The sequence below is a fragment of the Canis lupus genome, chromosome 6 (genome assembly GCF_048164855.1).
Source record: "Canis lupus baileyi chromosome 6, mCanLup2.hap1, whole genome shotgun sequence".
Taxonomy (NCBI): domain Eukaryota; kingdom Metazoa; phylum Chordata; class Mammalia; order Carnivora; family Canidae; genus Canis; species Canis lupus.
In genome coordinates, this window is record NC_132843.1 from 63,390,097 (window position 1) to 63,405,490 (window position 15,394).

General features: G+C 40.5%; 1 protein-coding gene across 4 annotated transcripts in view; it reads left to right on the forward strand.

Moving 5' to 3' along the window:
- Positions 1 to 15,394, forward strand: part of NIBAN1 (niban apoptosis regulator 1) — a 213,340-nt gene that overhangs the window by 173,657 nt on the left and 24,289 nt on the right. For all 4 annotated transcript variants that reach the window (XM_072830881.1, XM_072830879.1, XM_072830883.1 and 1 more), the window contains 2 exons: positions 8,965 to 9,080; positions 15,136 to 15,240. In XM_072830881.1, coding sequence (XP_072686982.1) covers positions 8,965 to 9,080; positions 15,136 to 15,240 — 221 coding nt within the window. The remainder of the gene's footprint in view (positions 1 to 8,964; positions 9,081 to 15,135; positions 15,241 to 15,394) is intronic.

Consider the following 15,394-nt stretch of genomic DNA (forward strand, 5'->3'; position numbering starts at 1 on the left):
ATCTTCATGGTATTCAGAAAGAAGCAAACATCCTCTCCTCCCTTATCAGTATTTTGACACCACTATCCTTACTTTTTGGGAAGAGACAGGAAGGAGTGTGGGTCATTTTTATTTATTTATTTATTTTTATTTTGCTTTATTTTTTAAAAAGATTTTTACTTATTTATTCATGAGAGAGACACACACACAGAGAGAGAGGCAGAAACACAGGCAGAGGGAGAAGCAGGCTCAGCAGGCTCCATGCAGGGAGCCCGACGGGGTACTCGATCCAGGGTCTCCAGGATCATGCCCTGGGCTGAAGGTGGCGCTAAACCACTAAGCCACCTGGGCTGCCCCCTCTAGTGTTTAAATCCCTTCCTTCCCTCTCTCTCTCCTCTTCCACCCAACCTCTCTTTATTCTCTCTCTCTTTCTCATGTGCCAGGCACTGGGCTAGGGATTGAGGATGCTGTAGAGAATGCAATCTAGAGTTCCCCATCCTCTTGGAACTTAGAATCTAGAGGAAAAGCAGATTTCAAAAGAAATATTTCTGGAATTATAATAATTGTAAGTGCCTTGGTGAGGAGGCACATGATATGCGAGTGCACAATAGAGGGATTTGAGCAAATCTGTACATCTTCTACAAGACAACTGAACTCAGATGGAGCACTACCTCTTGAGGGGAAATTTTGACATCCTACTTGCCCCCACTGCTCTTTGAGATACATCTAAGTGCTTGGGTATTTGTTTCCTGTTTGAGTCAAAATCCACCACACTGTACTTTGACCCTGAGGTCCTGGCTGGAGTATCTGAGTTTACAGAGGACAAGTCCAGTGCTCTTTTCCATTGCAGCTCTTCACATCAATGAAGATTTCTTTCCTCCAGGTGTTTTGTTTTCAAAGCTGGAAGATTTCTCATTTCTTTGATTTTCAGAAGTACGCCACTTTCGGGACCTCTGGGTGGCTCAGTGGTTGAGCAGATGCCTGCCTTTGACTCAGGTCATGATCCTGGGATCCTGGGATCGAGTCCCACATTAGGCTCCCGACAGGGAGCCTGCTTCTCTCTCTGCCTATGTTTCTGCCTCTCTCAGTGTATCTCTTATGAATAAATAAATAAAATCTTTTTTTTAGAAAAAGAAGTACACCACTTTCTAAAAGATTTTTGCAAAATATTCTGCTTCTCAATATGAACTAGTAGTGTGTAATTGTAATTTCACAAGAGCATATCTCAGAAACCATCTGTGACTGTCCTTATCCTGCTCACATTCCCATGGCCCAACCTCACCCCCTCTGTGTACAACTGTATCACATCACTGACTTGCACTTGGCTCACAGTTAGGTGAAACCCTGCGGTTATCTATCTTACCTTTTTTTAAGTAATTGAAAATGTGTTAAGGGCAGTACCCAAGAGATTTTCTTCTAAGATGTCAGCCCTTTCACCAACATCCTTCACTGAGATTGCTTATTCGTTTATGTTTATTTGCATTATTAACCAATCCAAATTTCTTCTGTGTGTCAGTCAAAAGCATAGAAAACCTTGATAATTGCCTCGCTAAAATCTAGATACAGGATGTCTCCAACAGCCTTTTAATCTGCCAATCTAGTATGTCTATGTGAAGGAAATGGGTTAGTCTGTCTTCACTTATTCTAGTAATCACCACTTCCTTTTGTCTGTTGACAAACAGTCTTTTAATATCTATTGACAAGCAAGAATTTATGAGATGCACTACTTTTAGTCAAATGAGGTACACAGCCTTTTTCTATGTGGTTAAAAATTTCTATCAAAACAATATCTTCACTAGAACACCTTTCTTACATCCATTTGAGAAGTCCTTCATCTCCTCAGAGTGAATCTCACATCTTCGTATTTTCACCTAGAGCAACACCATTATTACTCATCCTTGGGTCCCTGGATCTCCATGGAGGGCACATTTTTTCTTGGCTTATTCCTCTTCTCTTCTTGATAGGTCTGTACCCACTAACACAAATAAGATTTGGTCAGTAGATGAATATTTTAGTCTAGAAGTTTATGAAACACAATTCAGGGACTTCTGAATAATCCTGGGGCTAGTGCTCATAAGACTTATCATTTGTAATATGGCAATAAATATTTGCTTAGGTTGGTAATAAATACATTTTTTAAAATCAAAACTTTTATTACCATTTCATGAGAATGGACTCCATTCTTTTTTTAAAAGATTTTATTTATTTATTCATGAGAGACACAGAGAGAGAAGCAGAGACATAGACAGAGGGAGAAGCAGGCTCCATGCAGGGAGCCCAATGGGGACTCGATCCCAGGGTCTTGGGATCACAACCTGAGCTGAAGGCAGATACTCAACCACTGAGCCACCCAGGGGCCCCTGGACTCCATTCACTTTTAATTCCAGTGAGTTTTGTTTTGTTTTGTTTTTAATAATGTCACATTCTGTCTGGCCCTCAGTCTACCGACTTTTAAACACATGGTTTAGATTAGATGATCCTATGATATATTCAAACTCTAGAATTATATAATTGCAAACACTTGTTTATTTATTTATTTATCTATCTATTTATGTATTTATTTATTTGAGAGAGCAGTAAGGAGGAAGGGGCAGAGGGAGAGAGAGAAGCAGACTACCACCCCCCACCCAAGCAGGGAACCTGATGTGGGGCTCAATCCCAGGATCATGAGATCATGACCTGAGTTGCAGGAATTTTATTTGACTATAAGAAAGGTATGAGTCTCGGGTGCAATGTGTTTGTATTAAAAAGGCAGATGCTTAACCAACTGAACCACCCAGGTGCCTCTCTATGATTCTAAACTTTGAGAAGGAAAGGAAGTTTAAAATAAAAATTAAACCACAATACATACACATACATACATATGCAAGCATACATACATGTACGTGTGGATACGTGTTCGCATATGCCAGACTGGTTGGACTGGTTGGACAATTAACCCACTATGCCACCCATCGCCTCACTGCCATATTATTTCCATAAGAACATGTGAATCTACAATTATCTGAAAATAAAAAGTTTTTAAAAATTAAACAGGACTTTGGAAGTAAGTAGGCCTTACTTAACCACATATTAGCTTAAACAAATTATTTAGCCTTCCTGAAGTCAGTTTCTTTGTCAGCCTTAAAGTGGGAATACTAATTCTTACCTAATGGGATTGCTAGAAGGATTATATAAGATAGTGTGTGTCAACAGCTCACATGGTTCATACACTGACAGTATTCAGTAAATGTTGGTTACTTTCCACTGTGCTTCTCCTGTGTGGTAGAGAAGAAACTAGGGCAAACAGCCTTATTGCAGCTCTTCCAGAAAAGACGACATTTGACCTGAAGCTGAAGACAATTTGAAGTATACATTAGTGAGATGAACCCCATAGCAGTGTAGTGAGTAATGCTATTACATAACTTTTACAAATCACCAGGCAGATCAGCTAACATGGCCTGGCGTAGTGAACCGATCAAATAAAATAACAACACAGCTTCCAAACCCAGCCTGAGTCAGGGAGTCCCAACACAGCAGCCAGAGTCAAAATCCAGAATGACTACATAGGCCTTGGAGCTTTGGCATTTCAGTTGACTCAGACATGCTGTAAATCTGTGTAAGTGGAAAAAAACAAAAGCTGCCCCTTGAATAACTGTTCCCCAAGGGGCCTAGAGTCGCTTTCTTTTTCTTGCAGAATCCTTCATCATGTCTCCCAAATATGAGTTTTCCATGCAACTGGGCACAGGAGAAATAGGGAGAGACTAAAGAAAATAGACATGTCTTGGTCCTGTGGATGTGATTGTTGAATGAATGGCCAAGATGTGTGTCCCACATGTCTTCTAAAATGTTTAGAATTTCCCAGGGATCTGTCCTTGCCCTTGATCCAATGGATATTTTTATCAGTGACCTGGAGAAAAACACAGAAGAAGGCAAGCCCACCAAACTTTTTAATGATATAGAGGTAAAAGGGAGTTTGGAAGCGGAATTATAATTTTAAGTGATTTGGGAAGGATCTGGGGCATTAAGTTGACCACAGTAACTTATAATTTATTAGGGGTAGCATTAAAACATCTACTTCAAAATCAAAAGCAGAAGTACAGGTTATGAAAGGATTAAATTGACAGGGTTTTTTATGAAAAAGTTGTAGGAATTTTATTTGACTATAAGAAAGGTAAGAGTCTCTGGTGTGATGCGTTTGTATTTAAAAAAAAAGAAGAAGAAGAAGTTGGGGACCAGAAAAAGAAAGTAATCTTTTTACTTTACATAATTTGCACAAGTTGGAAAATACTCAGTGGTTTATATTCAGTGTAGGGGCCACATTTAAGAAAGATGTTGATTAAATGGAATTGATTACTAAGGGAAGGAAGGAAAAGAGTGGGCTAAATTTAAAAAATCCCAAAGCTATATTGTTTAAAGAATGGTTGAAGGAAAGTAAAGATATTCAACTACTTTTTTAGAGTTACCATTTAGAAAAGGAGTAAACTTGTCTATTTTGCTCTGAAAAGCAGAAATGAGATTAATGAGAGTTCATGGAAACAGATTTTGGCTCAATAAAGGGAAAATTTTTCAAATAATTAGAGCAGTTCCGTGACTATTTCATAAATTGTGAGCTTTCTGTCACTGGAAATATTCAAGCTAAGACCAGATGAGTGTCTGGGATTCTGAAGGCTTCCAGCATGGAATGAGAGCTCAGGGTAGGTGACCTTTAAGACCACTTTCAGCGACCATAGTCTGTGATTTAAGTAAGCATGAATGCCAAGGCCGCTTCTGACATGCCAGAGCTCCTTTTTCAACTCTTGGCTCTGATTCTGACCAGCTGTGTGACCTTCAGCTAAGAAATTAACCTTTTTTTTTTTTTTTCAGTTTCCTTATCCACAAAATGAGGGATCTGGATTTAATGATGTCTAAGTTCTCTCCAGCACATCTGTCTCCCTGAGCATTCTCATAGTCATGGCATGTTGGAAACGCACAGGGGGAGCTGATACCTGCCATTTTTCTAAGTCGGCAGAAGGCTTAACAACCAAGAGCCATGGTTGATTCTGAGGACCACTGGACTAAACTCTCAGCTGCTTGTTGGCAGGAGAGTGGGGGATTGTGATCCTGGAATTTGTTCTCCTGAGATCTATGGCAGGAAGTTGATCAAATAACTGATAATCCGGTTTCTCTCAAACACCTGTACATTCTGGCTGAGTTCAGCAATGCCTCTGCAAACAACTCAGAAGAAACGAAGGTCGTATTACCATTGCAATAGTTCTATCTTTTACAAAGCAGACCTTTGTTCTTTATTTCCTTAATGATCTGGCAATTGCTGTTGAGCTTGGCTTACAATCATGAAAACTAATATCCATAAAATGGTTACTATTCTACGAGGCAGACACTGTTCTAAAAGTTGTGGATAAGTTAATTTACTTAATCAGTTTATAACCTGAAAATCTGATGATGAATCAGTAGATGAGATCCTTTTTTCCCCTATGGAAAAGGAATAGTTAAAATCCAGTTTAAATCCATTCTAATGGTAGACAGCCCAGAATTTAGATCCCTGCCCTCATTCTTTTAGGCTTTATTGCTGATGTTCAATCACTATAATTTCCTGTGTGGTTCATCTGATTACTAACCCTTTTCTTCTCTGCCTACATTAAGGTGCCTCAGTCACCACTACTACATTCCAGCACTTCTTTCTCCTCTTGGACTTCTCCCTGACTCCTACATCATTGTCTCCAAATCCCATTTCTTCTGTTATTATTATTTTTTTTTTCAAAGACTTTTGGAACACAACCCTACGGGGATTGCCACCGTTGGCTTTGAGACAGTTATAGAACGTATGGGTAGGATTTCAAATACCTCCTCCAGTTGCTGAGGTTAGTGGGGGAAGCAATAAGTAAATTTCTGCTTTTTGTAAGGACATGAAGAATTTAAAACCTTATTCCCAGGCTCGCGGGTCTGGCAGTACTCACTCCATCCAAGTACCACATTTTCTTCCATCTTTTTGTTTCCTTAGCTTGGAAATGAAAACAGCTGTTAAAAATAAGAGCACATGAGTCAATCTTGAATCTCAATGTATAATTACAGTTTCCATCTCTGTTGGTAAAGTCCCTCCCAGTGTCCTGAGCCCCCTATCACAGCCCCCCTCTTGTCAATTTCATACCAGGACTCTAATTTGTGTTTTCCAAACCTCTAAGATTAAACACTAACTCACTGGGCAAACCAGAATAAAATAACAAGGAAGCAAATATTTCCATTTAAAAACTTGATTCTCAGACATGATCTTTCTGATTTAGATCTTGAGCAGATCTCTCTGTCGATATCAGAAATGTCAGTTACTGTTCCACATTTTTGAAGGTGGAGATTCAGGTTTTATGGTATCCTTACCATGAAGAATGTTGCATGAACTCTTATAGAGGCTATGCCTTGAACTATATTTTCCCTTTTCCCAGTTCCTGAGGCTTTTGACCTCGTAAACCAATCTTAAAAGAGTCATCTACAGCCTATTAATTGATTGTCACCTTCTGGAGCAGATGGATCCTTTTTCAGTTCTGCCCAGTACCCTATTTCAACCATTCATTCCTTGACAGTCATCCCATTGTCTGAAGCACTGAAGGCTCCCAGTGAATCAGCTGGCCAATTTAATTTGCCCTGTAAGTGCAGATCATATGCTATTAGCAAGAGAACTTTGTGTCCTACAGGAGGAGAAGCAGGAGGTAGGAGATTTGGTGCTTTCGGTGTCTTCATTTAGCCTTATTTCCCCTAAGATTTGATTTCTTTATTGTTAGATTAGATTATTTCTAAGCTTCATTTCCCTGAAAAGATTTTTATAATTCTGTTATCATTTTATCCTCCAAGAGCTAGCTTTGTGCACTAAAAATCGCCTTGGTCATGGGATGCCTGGGTGACTCAGTGGTTGAGCTTCTGCCTTTGGCTCAGGGCATGATCCTGGGGTTCCAGGATGAGTCCTGCATCAGGATCCCCACAGGAGCCTGCTTCTCCCTCTGCCTATGCCTCTCTCTGTATCTCTCATGAATAAATAAAATCCAAAAAAAAAAAAGAAAGAAAGAAAGAAAGAAAAAGAAAATTGCCTCAGTCAGTTTGGGCTTCCATAACAAAAATGCCATAGTTTTGGAAGTTCAAGACCCAAGCACTGGTAGATGCAGTATCTGGGGAGAGAGATGGAAGAGGAGGAGAAACTAGCTTCTTATTAGGGCACTAATCCCATCATGATAAGGGCAGTTAATCCCATCATTCCTTCCTGACCTGATAGACCAAAGCTCTATCTCCCAATATTATCATACTGGGGATTAGGGTTTCAACATGAATTCTGGGGAACACAAATATTCAGTCCATATAAAAACGAAGACATTTGTATGCGCGGTGTGATTTGTGGAATTCTGGGAAGGCTATTGAGACCTTCTTCCTTCAACCATACTTAAAATCCTGCCATTAAATATTTTCTCTCAGATGTAACACCTTTTAAAATCTAATATGTTTGGCTATGGAAAGAGCCCAGATGTCCATCAACAGATGAATGGATAAAGAAGATATAGGATATGTGTGTGTGTGTGTGTGTGTGTGTGTGTGTGTAATGGAATATTACTCAGCTATAAGAAAAGGAAATGTTACCATTTGCAAGGACATGGATGGAACTAGAGGATATTATGCTAAGTGAAATAAGTCAATCAGAGAAAGACAATTAGCATATGATTTCACTCATATGTGGAAATTAAGAAACAAAAGAGAGGATCATAGGGGAAGGGAAGGAAAAATAATATAAGATGAAATCAGAGAAGGAGACAAACCATAAGAGACTCTTTTTTTTTTTTTAATTTTTATTTATTTATGATAGTCACAGAGAGAGAGAGAGAGAGGCAGAGACATAGGCAGAGGGAGAAGCAGGCTCCATGCACCGGGAGCCCGATGTGGGATTCGATCCCGGGTCTCCAGAATCGCGCCCTGGGCCAAAGGCAGGCGCTAAACCGCTGTGCCACCCAGGGATCCCCATAAGAGACTCTTAACTCTAGGAAACAAATTGAGGGTCTCTGGAGGGGAGGGAGTGGGAGGATGGGCTAATTGGATATTGGGCATTAAGGAGGGCATGTGATGTCGTGAGCACTGAGTGTTATATACAACTGATGAACCCTGACCTCTACCTCTGAAACTAATAATACACTATATGTTAATTAATTCAATTTGAGTAAGATCAAATCAAATAATAAAAAAATAAAATCTAATGTTGGGTTTGGGAAGGGCAAACCCATAAAACTAGTATGTGAGAAAAAAAAAAAACTAGTATGTGAGGTAGTGTAGTGCTGGTATAGTGTAGTGTAGTCTGACTAGAATCAGACTGCCTGAATCTACACATACCAGCTGTATGACCTTAGGCAATTAATTAATCTTTCTGGGCTTTTGGAGCATCTATATAATCAAGATGATAATAACACTCAGCCTGAGGGGTTTTGTTAAGTTTCAGTGAAATATATAACATGCTTAGAAGAACAGTATCTTGCTGTATAGTTGTTAGGAATAGTCATCCCTTATTTGCATAAATCAGCATATTATATTGACGTCCTTTTGACAGAAAGTTGACATAAAGTGACAGAAAAATCAGAGTTTTGTTCAGGAAACTGGAAGGGTATTCTGTGAATACACGAAGCCCTGTTAAGGAATGGCCTGCAGTAGTGAGGCGCTACGGTTGGAGGCATAAAGCCACTAGGAGCCTAAGTGTCCAGGGGAAGCATTTACAAGGGAGATAAAGGGGGACTGATCTGCTTCTTGTCCCAGGTGGTGTGCCCAGTAACTGATAGAATTAATCAGCTGCTATGGGGAGCAAGTAGTAAGATACACATCCGCACATGAACTGTGAATTCAGCACCTGCTTAATTTTTCTGTGTCTCATAATTCTCTCCCTTGTAATATTCAGATAATGTTAGGTCTCCGAATCATTACTCTCGAAGAACCATGGTAAAAGGTAAAAAGTATTCTCTGCTAAATGCCCTTGTCTCTTTCTCTCAGATTACACGAAGCAGATGACGTTTGAAGCCCAAGCCTTTTTAGAAGCTGTGCAGTTCTTCCGGCAGGAGAAGGGACACTATGGCTCCTGGGAAATGATCACTGGGGATGAAGTCCAGGTAACATGGGCTCAGAGTTTTGAGCCCTCTTCTCTAAGGGTAGGAGGTCAGAGTCATAATAAAAAAAAAAATCAAAGAAAAACGTTGCAAGAATGGAAGATGTGGTTCCAAAGGCTGTTTCGCTCATCGTCTAGAAGTGTTTGGTCCACAAGCTATTAGGTACTCTCTCCAAACACCTCCAGATTGGGCACTAAACAAGGCAACTTAAAACACTTTCAACTACAATGGAAAAAACTTGCTTCTACTGCTTTCTTTTCTTTTCTTTTTTTTTTTAAAGATTTTATTTATTTATTCATGAGAGACAGAGAGAGAGAGAGGCAGAGACATAGATAGAGGGAGAAGCAGGCTCCACACAGGGAGCCCAATGTGGGACTCGATCCTAGGACTCCAGGATCATGCCCTAAGCCAAAGGCAGATGCCCAACCGCTGAGCCCCCCATGCGTCCCACTTCTACTGCCTTCTATACAAAGCATTATTCCTTCAAATGCTTCCAGACCATAAGCAAACATGAGCAGAGTGACATAGTGCAAAGTGTGCAGTGGGAGCTTAGGTTCATGACTTGGGCTAAATCTTGCCAAGTTATTTACCTCTTTTAGTCTCAGGTAGTCCTCTGAGAAAGAGACTGATGATAATGTTTACCTTGCAGGGTTCTGAGCATTAAATGAGATGTTGTTGGATAACTATTTGGCATCTACTTATCTTTATTTATTGACTGATTTGTAGTCAAAGAAACACATCTTAAAAGTATTAGACAGTTTTATTTATTTATTTTTAAGATTCTATTTATTTATCATGAGAGACACAGAGAGAGAGGCAGAGACACAGGCAGAGGGAGAAGCAAGCTCCCTGTGGGGATCCTGATGCGGGATTGGATCCCAGGACCCCGGGATCATGCCCTGAGCCAAAGGCAGATGCTCAACCACTAAGCCACCCAGGTGCCCCCATTAGACAGTTTTCTATGTGTTTTATTTACCTCCTCTAGTTTTCTATCCTCTGTGGCCTGATATAATTTCCCATGACCTTGATTAAATGCTAATCATGATGGGCTGAGCACCTCCATTGGCTTGGTACCAGGGACATTGTTACAAATCTCCAAGGAAACCGTGTCCATGAGAACACCAATCATATGGCTGATGCAGCCAGGCTGGGTATGGCATTATTTAATTAGAGGCACACAGGATCCAACAATGCTATTCTTTAGTTTCCCCTCATCTCCCCGAGTGCCTCTTTTGGGGACCAGTGGAATTTGTTATTAGGAGACAATATTTGGAAGAGACCAGATGGGGCATTGCCTTTGTATGGTCATTAAACATCTAAAGCTGAAAACACTTGCTCATGATAATGGGGCTGTTCTTTATTGTTAAACCATATGACTCAGAAGCTTCTCCACCCCCCCCCCTCGCCCCGCTCTTTGGAGGATTCTAAACTCATTTATTTCTTAGCCTGAGACTTATTCCAGCACTTTAGCCAATTCTTGGTTTCTGATATTTAGGGGAAGCACATCCATTTATCAATCTGAGAGGATTAAGGACTACTGTACTTATGCCAAAAAGAAAAATGAAAGCAAAAGGGGAGGCTGAAGCATTTGATGCTGAATAGCCTGCCATATAAACCAACATATTTAATAGATATATCAGTATTAAAATGCCTTTGTGTAATACTTTTTTTTGTGTGTGTGTGTAATACTTTTAATGTTCAAATCCTAATTCTGTGTGTTTGTGTTACTAATCTCATGAGGTTACTGGTGTATCCATTTTGTAAATGAGAAAACCAAGGGAGGCATATACCACTTAAGTCACTTGTCTGGTTTTATTCACCTAACACCTACTGAACCATTATATGTCGGGCATCAGGCTGGGTGCTGGTGATCCACAGATGGGCAGGACAGGATGGCTCCTGCCCTGTGCCGCTGCCAGTTTCATGGTCACACGTTAAGAGGCCTAATGGCAAAGGAAATGATGTCTTCCAATTCCTGGTCCAGTGAAAGCGCAACACCAACAATGGGACTATACCAAGTTCAACATTTATTTAACTCCTCCAGTTTACATATGCTACTTGCTTGATCTCTTCTTTCATTTGAAATCTCATGTCCTCTCACATTCCTTCACGATGCCATTGAAAGCAGGTACTTAGTGAATCCTTTCTTTGGGTTGAGTATTATGTTTCTTTTGTTGACCTTCTGGTTTTTGCTTTGGGTTGATATGTGTGAAGTGCTAGAAGGTGCAAGAGAACTAAATGACTCATCTCTTGCCATCACAGTGAGGCAAGACATACCTAGAAACATCCAGAGAAAAAGGCAGCGTTAGAAGTGTGTGTGGATAAAGGTATGTGGGTCTGTACATATATGGTCATCAAAGAGCATTAGCACGAAGCAGTGATAGGCAGGTGCTAATTTTGCAGTATAAAAAAATACCACAAGTGAGAGAGCAGAGCAAAACAAAACAAAACAAAAACAGAGAAGAGATCAGTAAAGCTAGAGTTATCAAGTGACCCAATAAGAAGTTTTGCTCCCCTTGGAATCTGAGTATCTCTGTGAAATCAGACTCATAAGAGAGAGCCCTGGAAGGGCATTTCAAGGATTGTCTGTCCAAACCTTCCAGGAAGAAAACATTCAGAGAGGTTGGCTGAGGTCACAAAGCCAATCTGGGATGGAAACACATCTTGAGCCATGTCCGGCTCTGCTTGGAGAAACTGGTGAAAGGAAATGGAAGGAAATGAGTTCCAAACCCCTCCTGTCTGGGGCCCAGTGAGAGTACGCTTCACTCTAAGCTCATGCATGGAGCTGAAGCAGCATCTGTTGTAATGCTCACAGGAAAAAGAAATCAGGGGTCCAACAAAGGAACCAAGTAGTTAAAAAAAATGGCACGACATAACTGAGTTTGAGAATATGTCATCTTTTGCTTAAAGCACTGGGTTTATTTGCACTTTTTTCATATTTGCTAAGAATTTGATCATCATTTTCCTAACCCTTTCTGTCTCAGGGCTTGGTATTCAGAAGATGCTCAGCATTGTTACATTATTATCTTCATGCTAATGATTCCCATAGCAAGTCTTGGTAGGTCCTCATGGTGGTGGTTATTTTTCAGGCAAGCGTCCAAGCAGAGCAAATACCTTAGGGTAACTTGCCTACAGACTATTAAGGCGAAAATACTTGTATACTAGTAAAGACATCAATATATTTCCTACTTGTCTAGAAAAATGTATCAAATAAGGTCATGAAGGAAAGCAGTTTGCAAAATGTAAAGTATTTACAGTTATCTGGTGTATTTATTATTTATTTATTAGAGTAACATATTTATGTAATATATATTTATTATTTTATAATTATTATTACAAAATTTAAATTTGCCTTTAAATTAATCAGATGAGCTGAGAAAGTAGTTCATAATGCCCACAGAACATGGTGGCTTCAAGACAGGAAAACTATCCACATTTTAGGCCTTCTCCGTACATTTCAGAGTTGTCTTTGGTCTAATGACCTTGAATGTGATCCCTTTAAATGGGTTTTTTCACCCATGGCCACTCAGTAACAGAGAGACCATAGGCTAGCCTCAGGAAGAAGGAAAGTCTCTCTGGATCTCACACCTTCCCCACAGCGTCAGCATCTGGAAGGTGACACATAGTGTGGCCTTCAGGGAGTGAGCCTGGATTTGTTGATTTTGATCAACCTAATGGCATGTTTGGTTTCTTATATATGTGATGGAATTGTAAAATCTACACATCCTAGCAGTTAAACACACACATGCTTACGCGTGCACACACACACACGTGCATGCGCCATTTTTTAAAAGAAAACGTGGTATTTTTAGGGCCCTTATGGTGAAACTCAGTAGATCTTGTTCTGAGGACAGAAGGTGGAGGAAACCCTTTATTACTATGGTTCATTTATTTGACTAGCTACTTTCCCTAGAATATTCCAGGGCTTTAGAAGCTTCTGGAAGCTGACCCAGATGGGAAATCTCAGAGCAGACCCTGGTGGGGAGAGGGGGAGCTGTGCAAAATGGGGGATGGGCTGAAGGTTGGAGGATGAGGATTACTTGGTGTTGGGCTGGACGCAGTTGGGCTTCAGTAGATCAAAGCTCTGCCTGCCCTGTGGAGTTGCCAAGCCTCACACCCTGGCAACCCACTCCCATTCTCCTCCCACCCCCCAACATTTCCTTTTCAATTCCCTAAATTATAAAACGGAACTCAATTTCTTGGAACATTCTATGGGAAAGACTAAAAGAAAACCATAAGCCTACCCAAATGGAATATTTTTTTTCTTTGGCCTTTGTAACATTTTCATCTTTTCAAGTCCCTTTTATGCTTATGTTCAGACTCAAACTAATACCTGCAAAAGGATGAAACGGGCAATTATTATGACCCTGAATTTACCACTTTCAACTAAGAGAATATTTCCCATTGATTTTCAGTTCTGCCTTAGTCTCCTTGTTTTCCTAGCTCATTCTCCCCGTGCTATGCTTCCATCGGTCTCAGGCAGGTATGTCTTGCTCATCTAAGGACTTCCTCCATTGAGCAGAATCAGAAGGAGCGTCCATGATTATAAAGTGTCCACCTGAATCTAATTGTTGGACCTGCTAATCTCCATGGAGGTTGCACATACCATGTTTTTTTTTCTTAAGTTCCTCAAAGATTCTGGTTCACCTCTTGACTGCTCCCAGAGAATGGTTAAGAAAGAAAAACATCCCACCAGTGAATTACCAGGACTAGTGGAAATCCTATCCCCATTATGATCTTCATCATACCATGAAGTTCTACACTGCAGATGACAGGAGCCCCCCTCCCTGCCCTGGCCTGAGCAGCCTTCTCTCCCAGGAACCCACAGGCACAGGGGGCTGCATAGCTCATCCCACTCCCCCCCTGGGAGCATTCCTGTACAGTTCAGCTAAAGTGTTCCACCCAGCTGTAACAGAACCCTTGGTGAAAGGCAAAATCTAGTGTGAACTCATGAGTATTTCCACTAGCACGAGGCTGACCGATGACCTCAGAAAAAAATCTTCCATAATTCCCAAAGCCTAATTTGAATTTTATGAGGAGGTCAATTATTTTGTGCAAATATTATTTTAAATTCCTGGAACGGATGTCAAATGATTCTCTACTTTTCTGCCTGCCTCCATTCCCAAAATTACTCTTTTTTTTTTTTTTTTTTTTTTTTGTAAATCTTGTTTTGCAGCCTGATATTGAAAACTAAGCTGTGAGCAAGCCCCCAAAGATTCATAGTAAAACTGAGTCTTGAACGACAGGATCTGCTCCAATTTAGGGGGAGGTGGGTAGTTAAAGAAGAAGTTGGTGTTACATGGAACGTTGTAATACATTGGCATAGAGAACACTGCTCAGAGTAAACACACACACACACACACACACACACACACACACACACACATTTTAATTGAGCCAAGCAAAATTTTAGGAGTGACTTGGATGCAAATTTTTTTAAACATTCTGAAGACTCTGGTTCTCCTCCCCCATATTCTGCTTCTCCCACAAATATCCAGTTGTTCCAAGTATTAGTTACTCCCTTATTTCTCTAAACTTTAAAGAGGATGGAGGTGGGATTCAGGGAGCAGCAGAGACAAAGAGTGTGAAGACATATAGATCCCAAGGGAGCTTGAAGAGTCACGATGGTCTCAGAGGACACAGACCAGGCCTCAAGCCACCAGAACCAAGCCTGACCCCCTTCACAATGTTGCTAAGGATGCCCTCATCCATAATTAAAATTTTGCCTTGTATCTTAAATGCATTAGATTCTTCTAGTTTGAATATGAGTAGTCAGAATTTGAGGAATTTGGCCTTTCCCATGGCAAACCATCAGCAGACATTACTGTTCCTTGTAGATATTTAAGATTGTTTATCCTCCATGATTGTCTTAGTTGAGATTTCTGTAGCCTCAGAGCCAGAGTTCAGTTATCAGCCTAACAGATTTTATGGAGCCCAGGACAATCCTATGTTGGGGGTGGGGATGGGGACTGCCAGTCATGATGACAATTTCAGTTGGCCTGATGCTCAGATTCAGCAAGCACTGGCCAACTGACTGGGCCCGTCTTCCTCTTCACAGATCCTGAGTAACCTGGTGATGGAGGAGCTCCTGCCAACCCTCCAGACGGACCTTCTGCCTAAAATGAAGGGGAAGAAAAATGACAGAAAGAGAGCCTGGTTCGGTGTAAGTGATGGTTTTGTTATACAACTATGGTACTCGAAATGAATATCCCTTTCTCTTCCTTTTTTAGGGCAGTTTTTTCTTTCTTTCTTTCTTTCTTTCTTTCTTTCTTTCTTTCTTTCTTTCTTTCTTTCTTTCTTTCTTTCTTTCTTTCTTT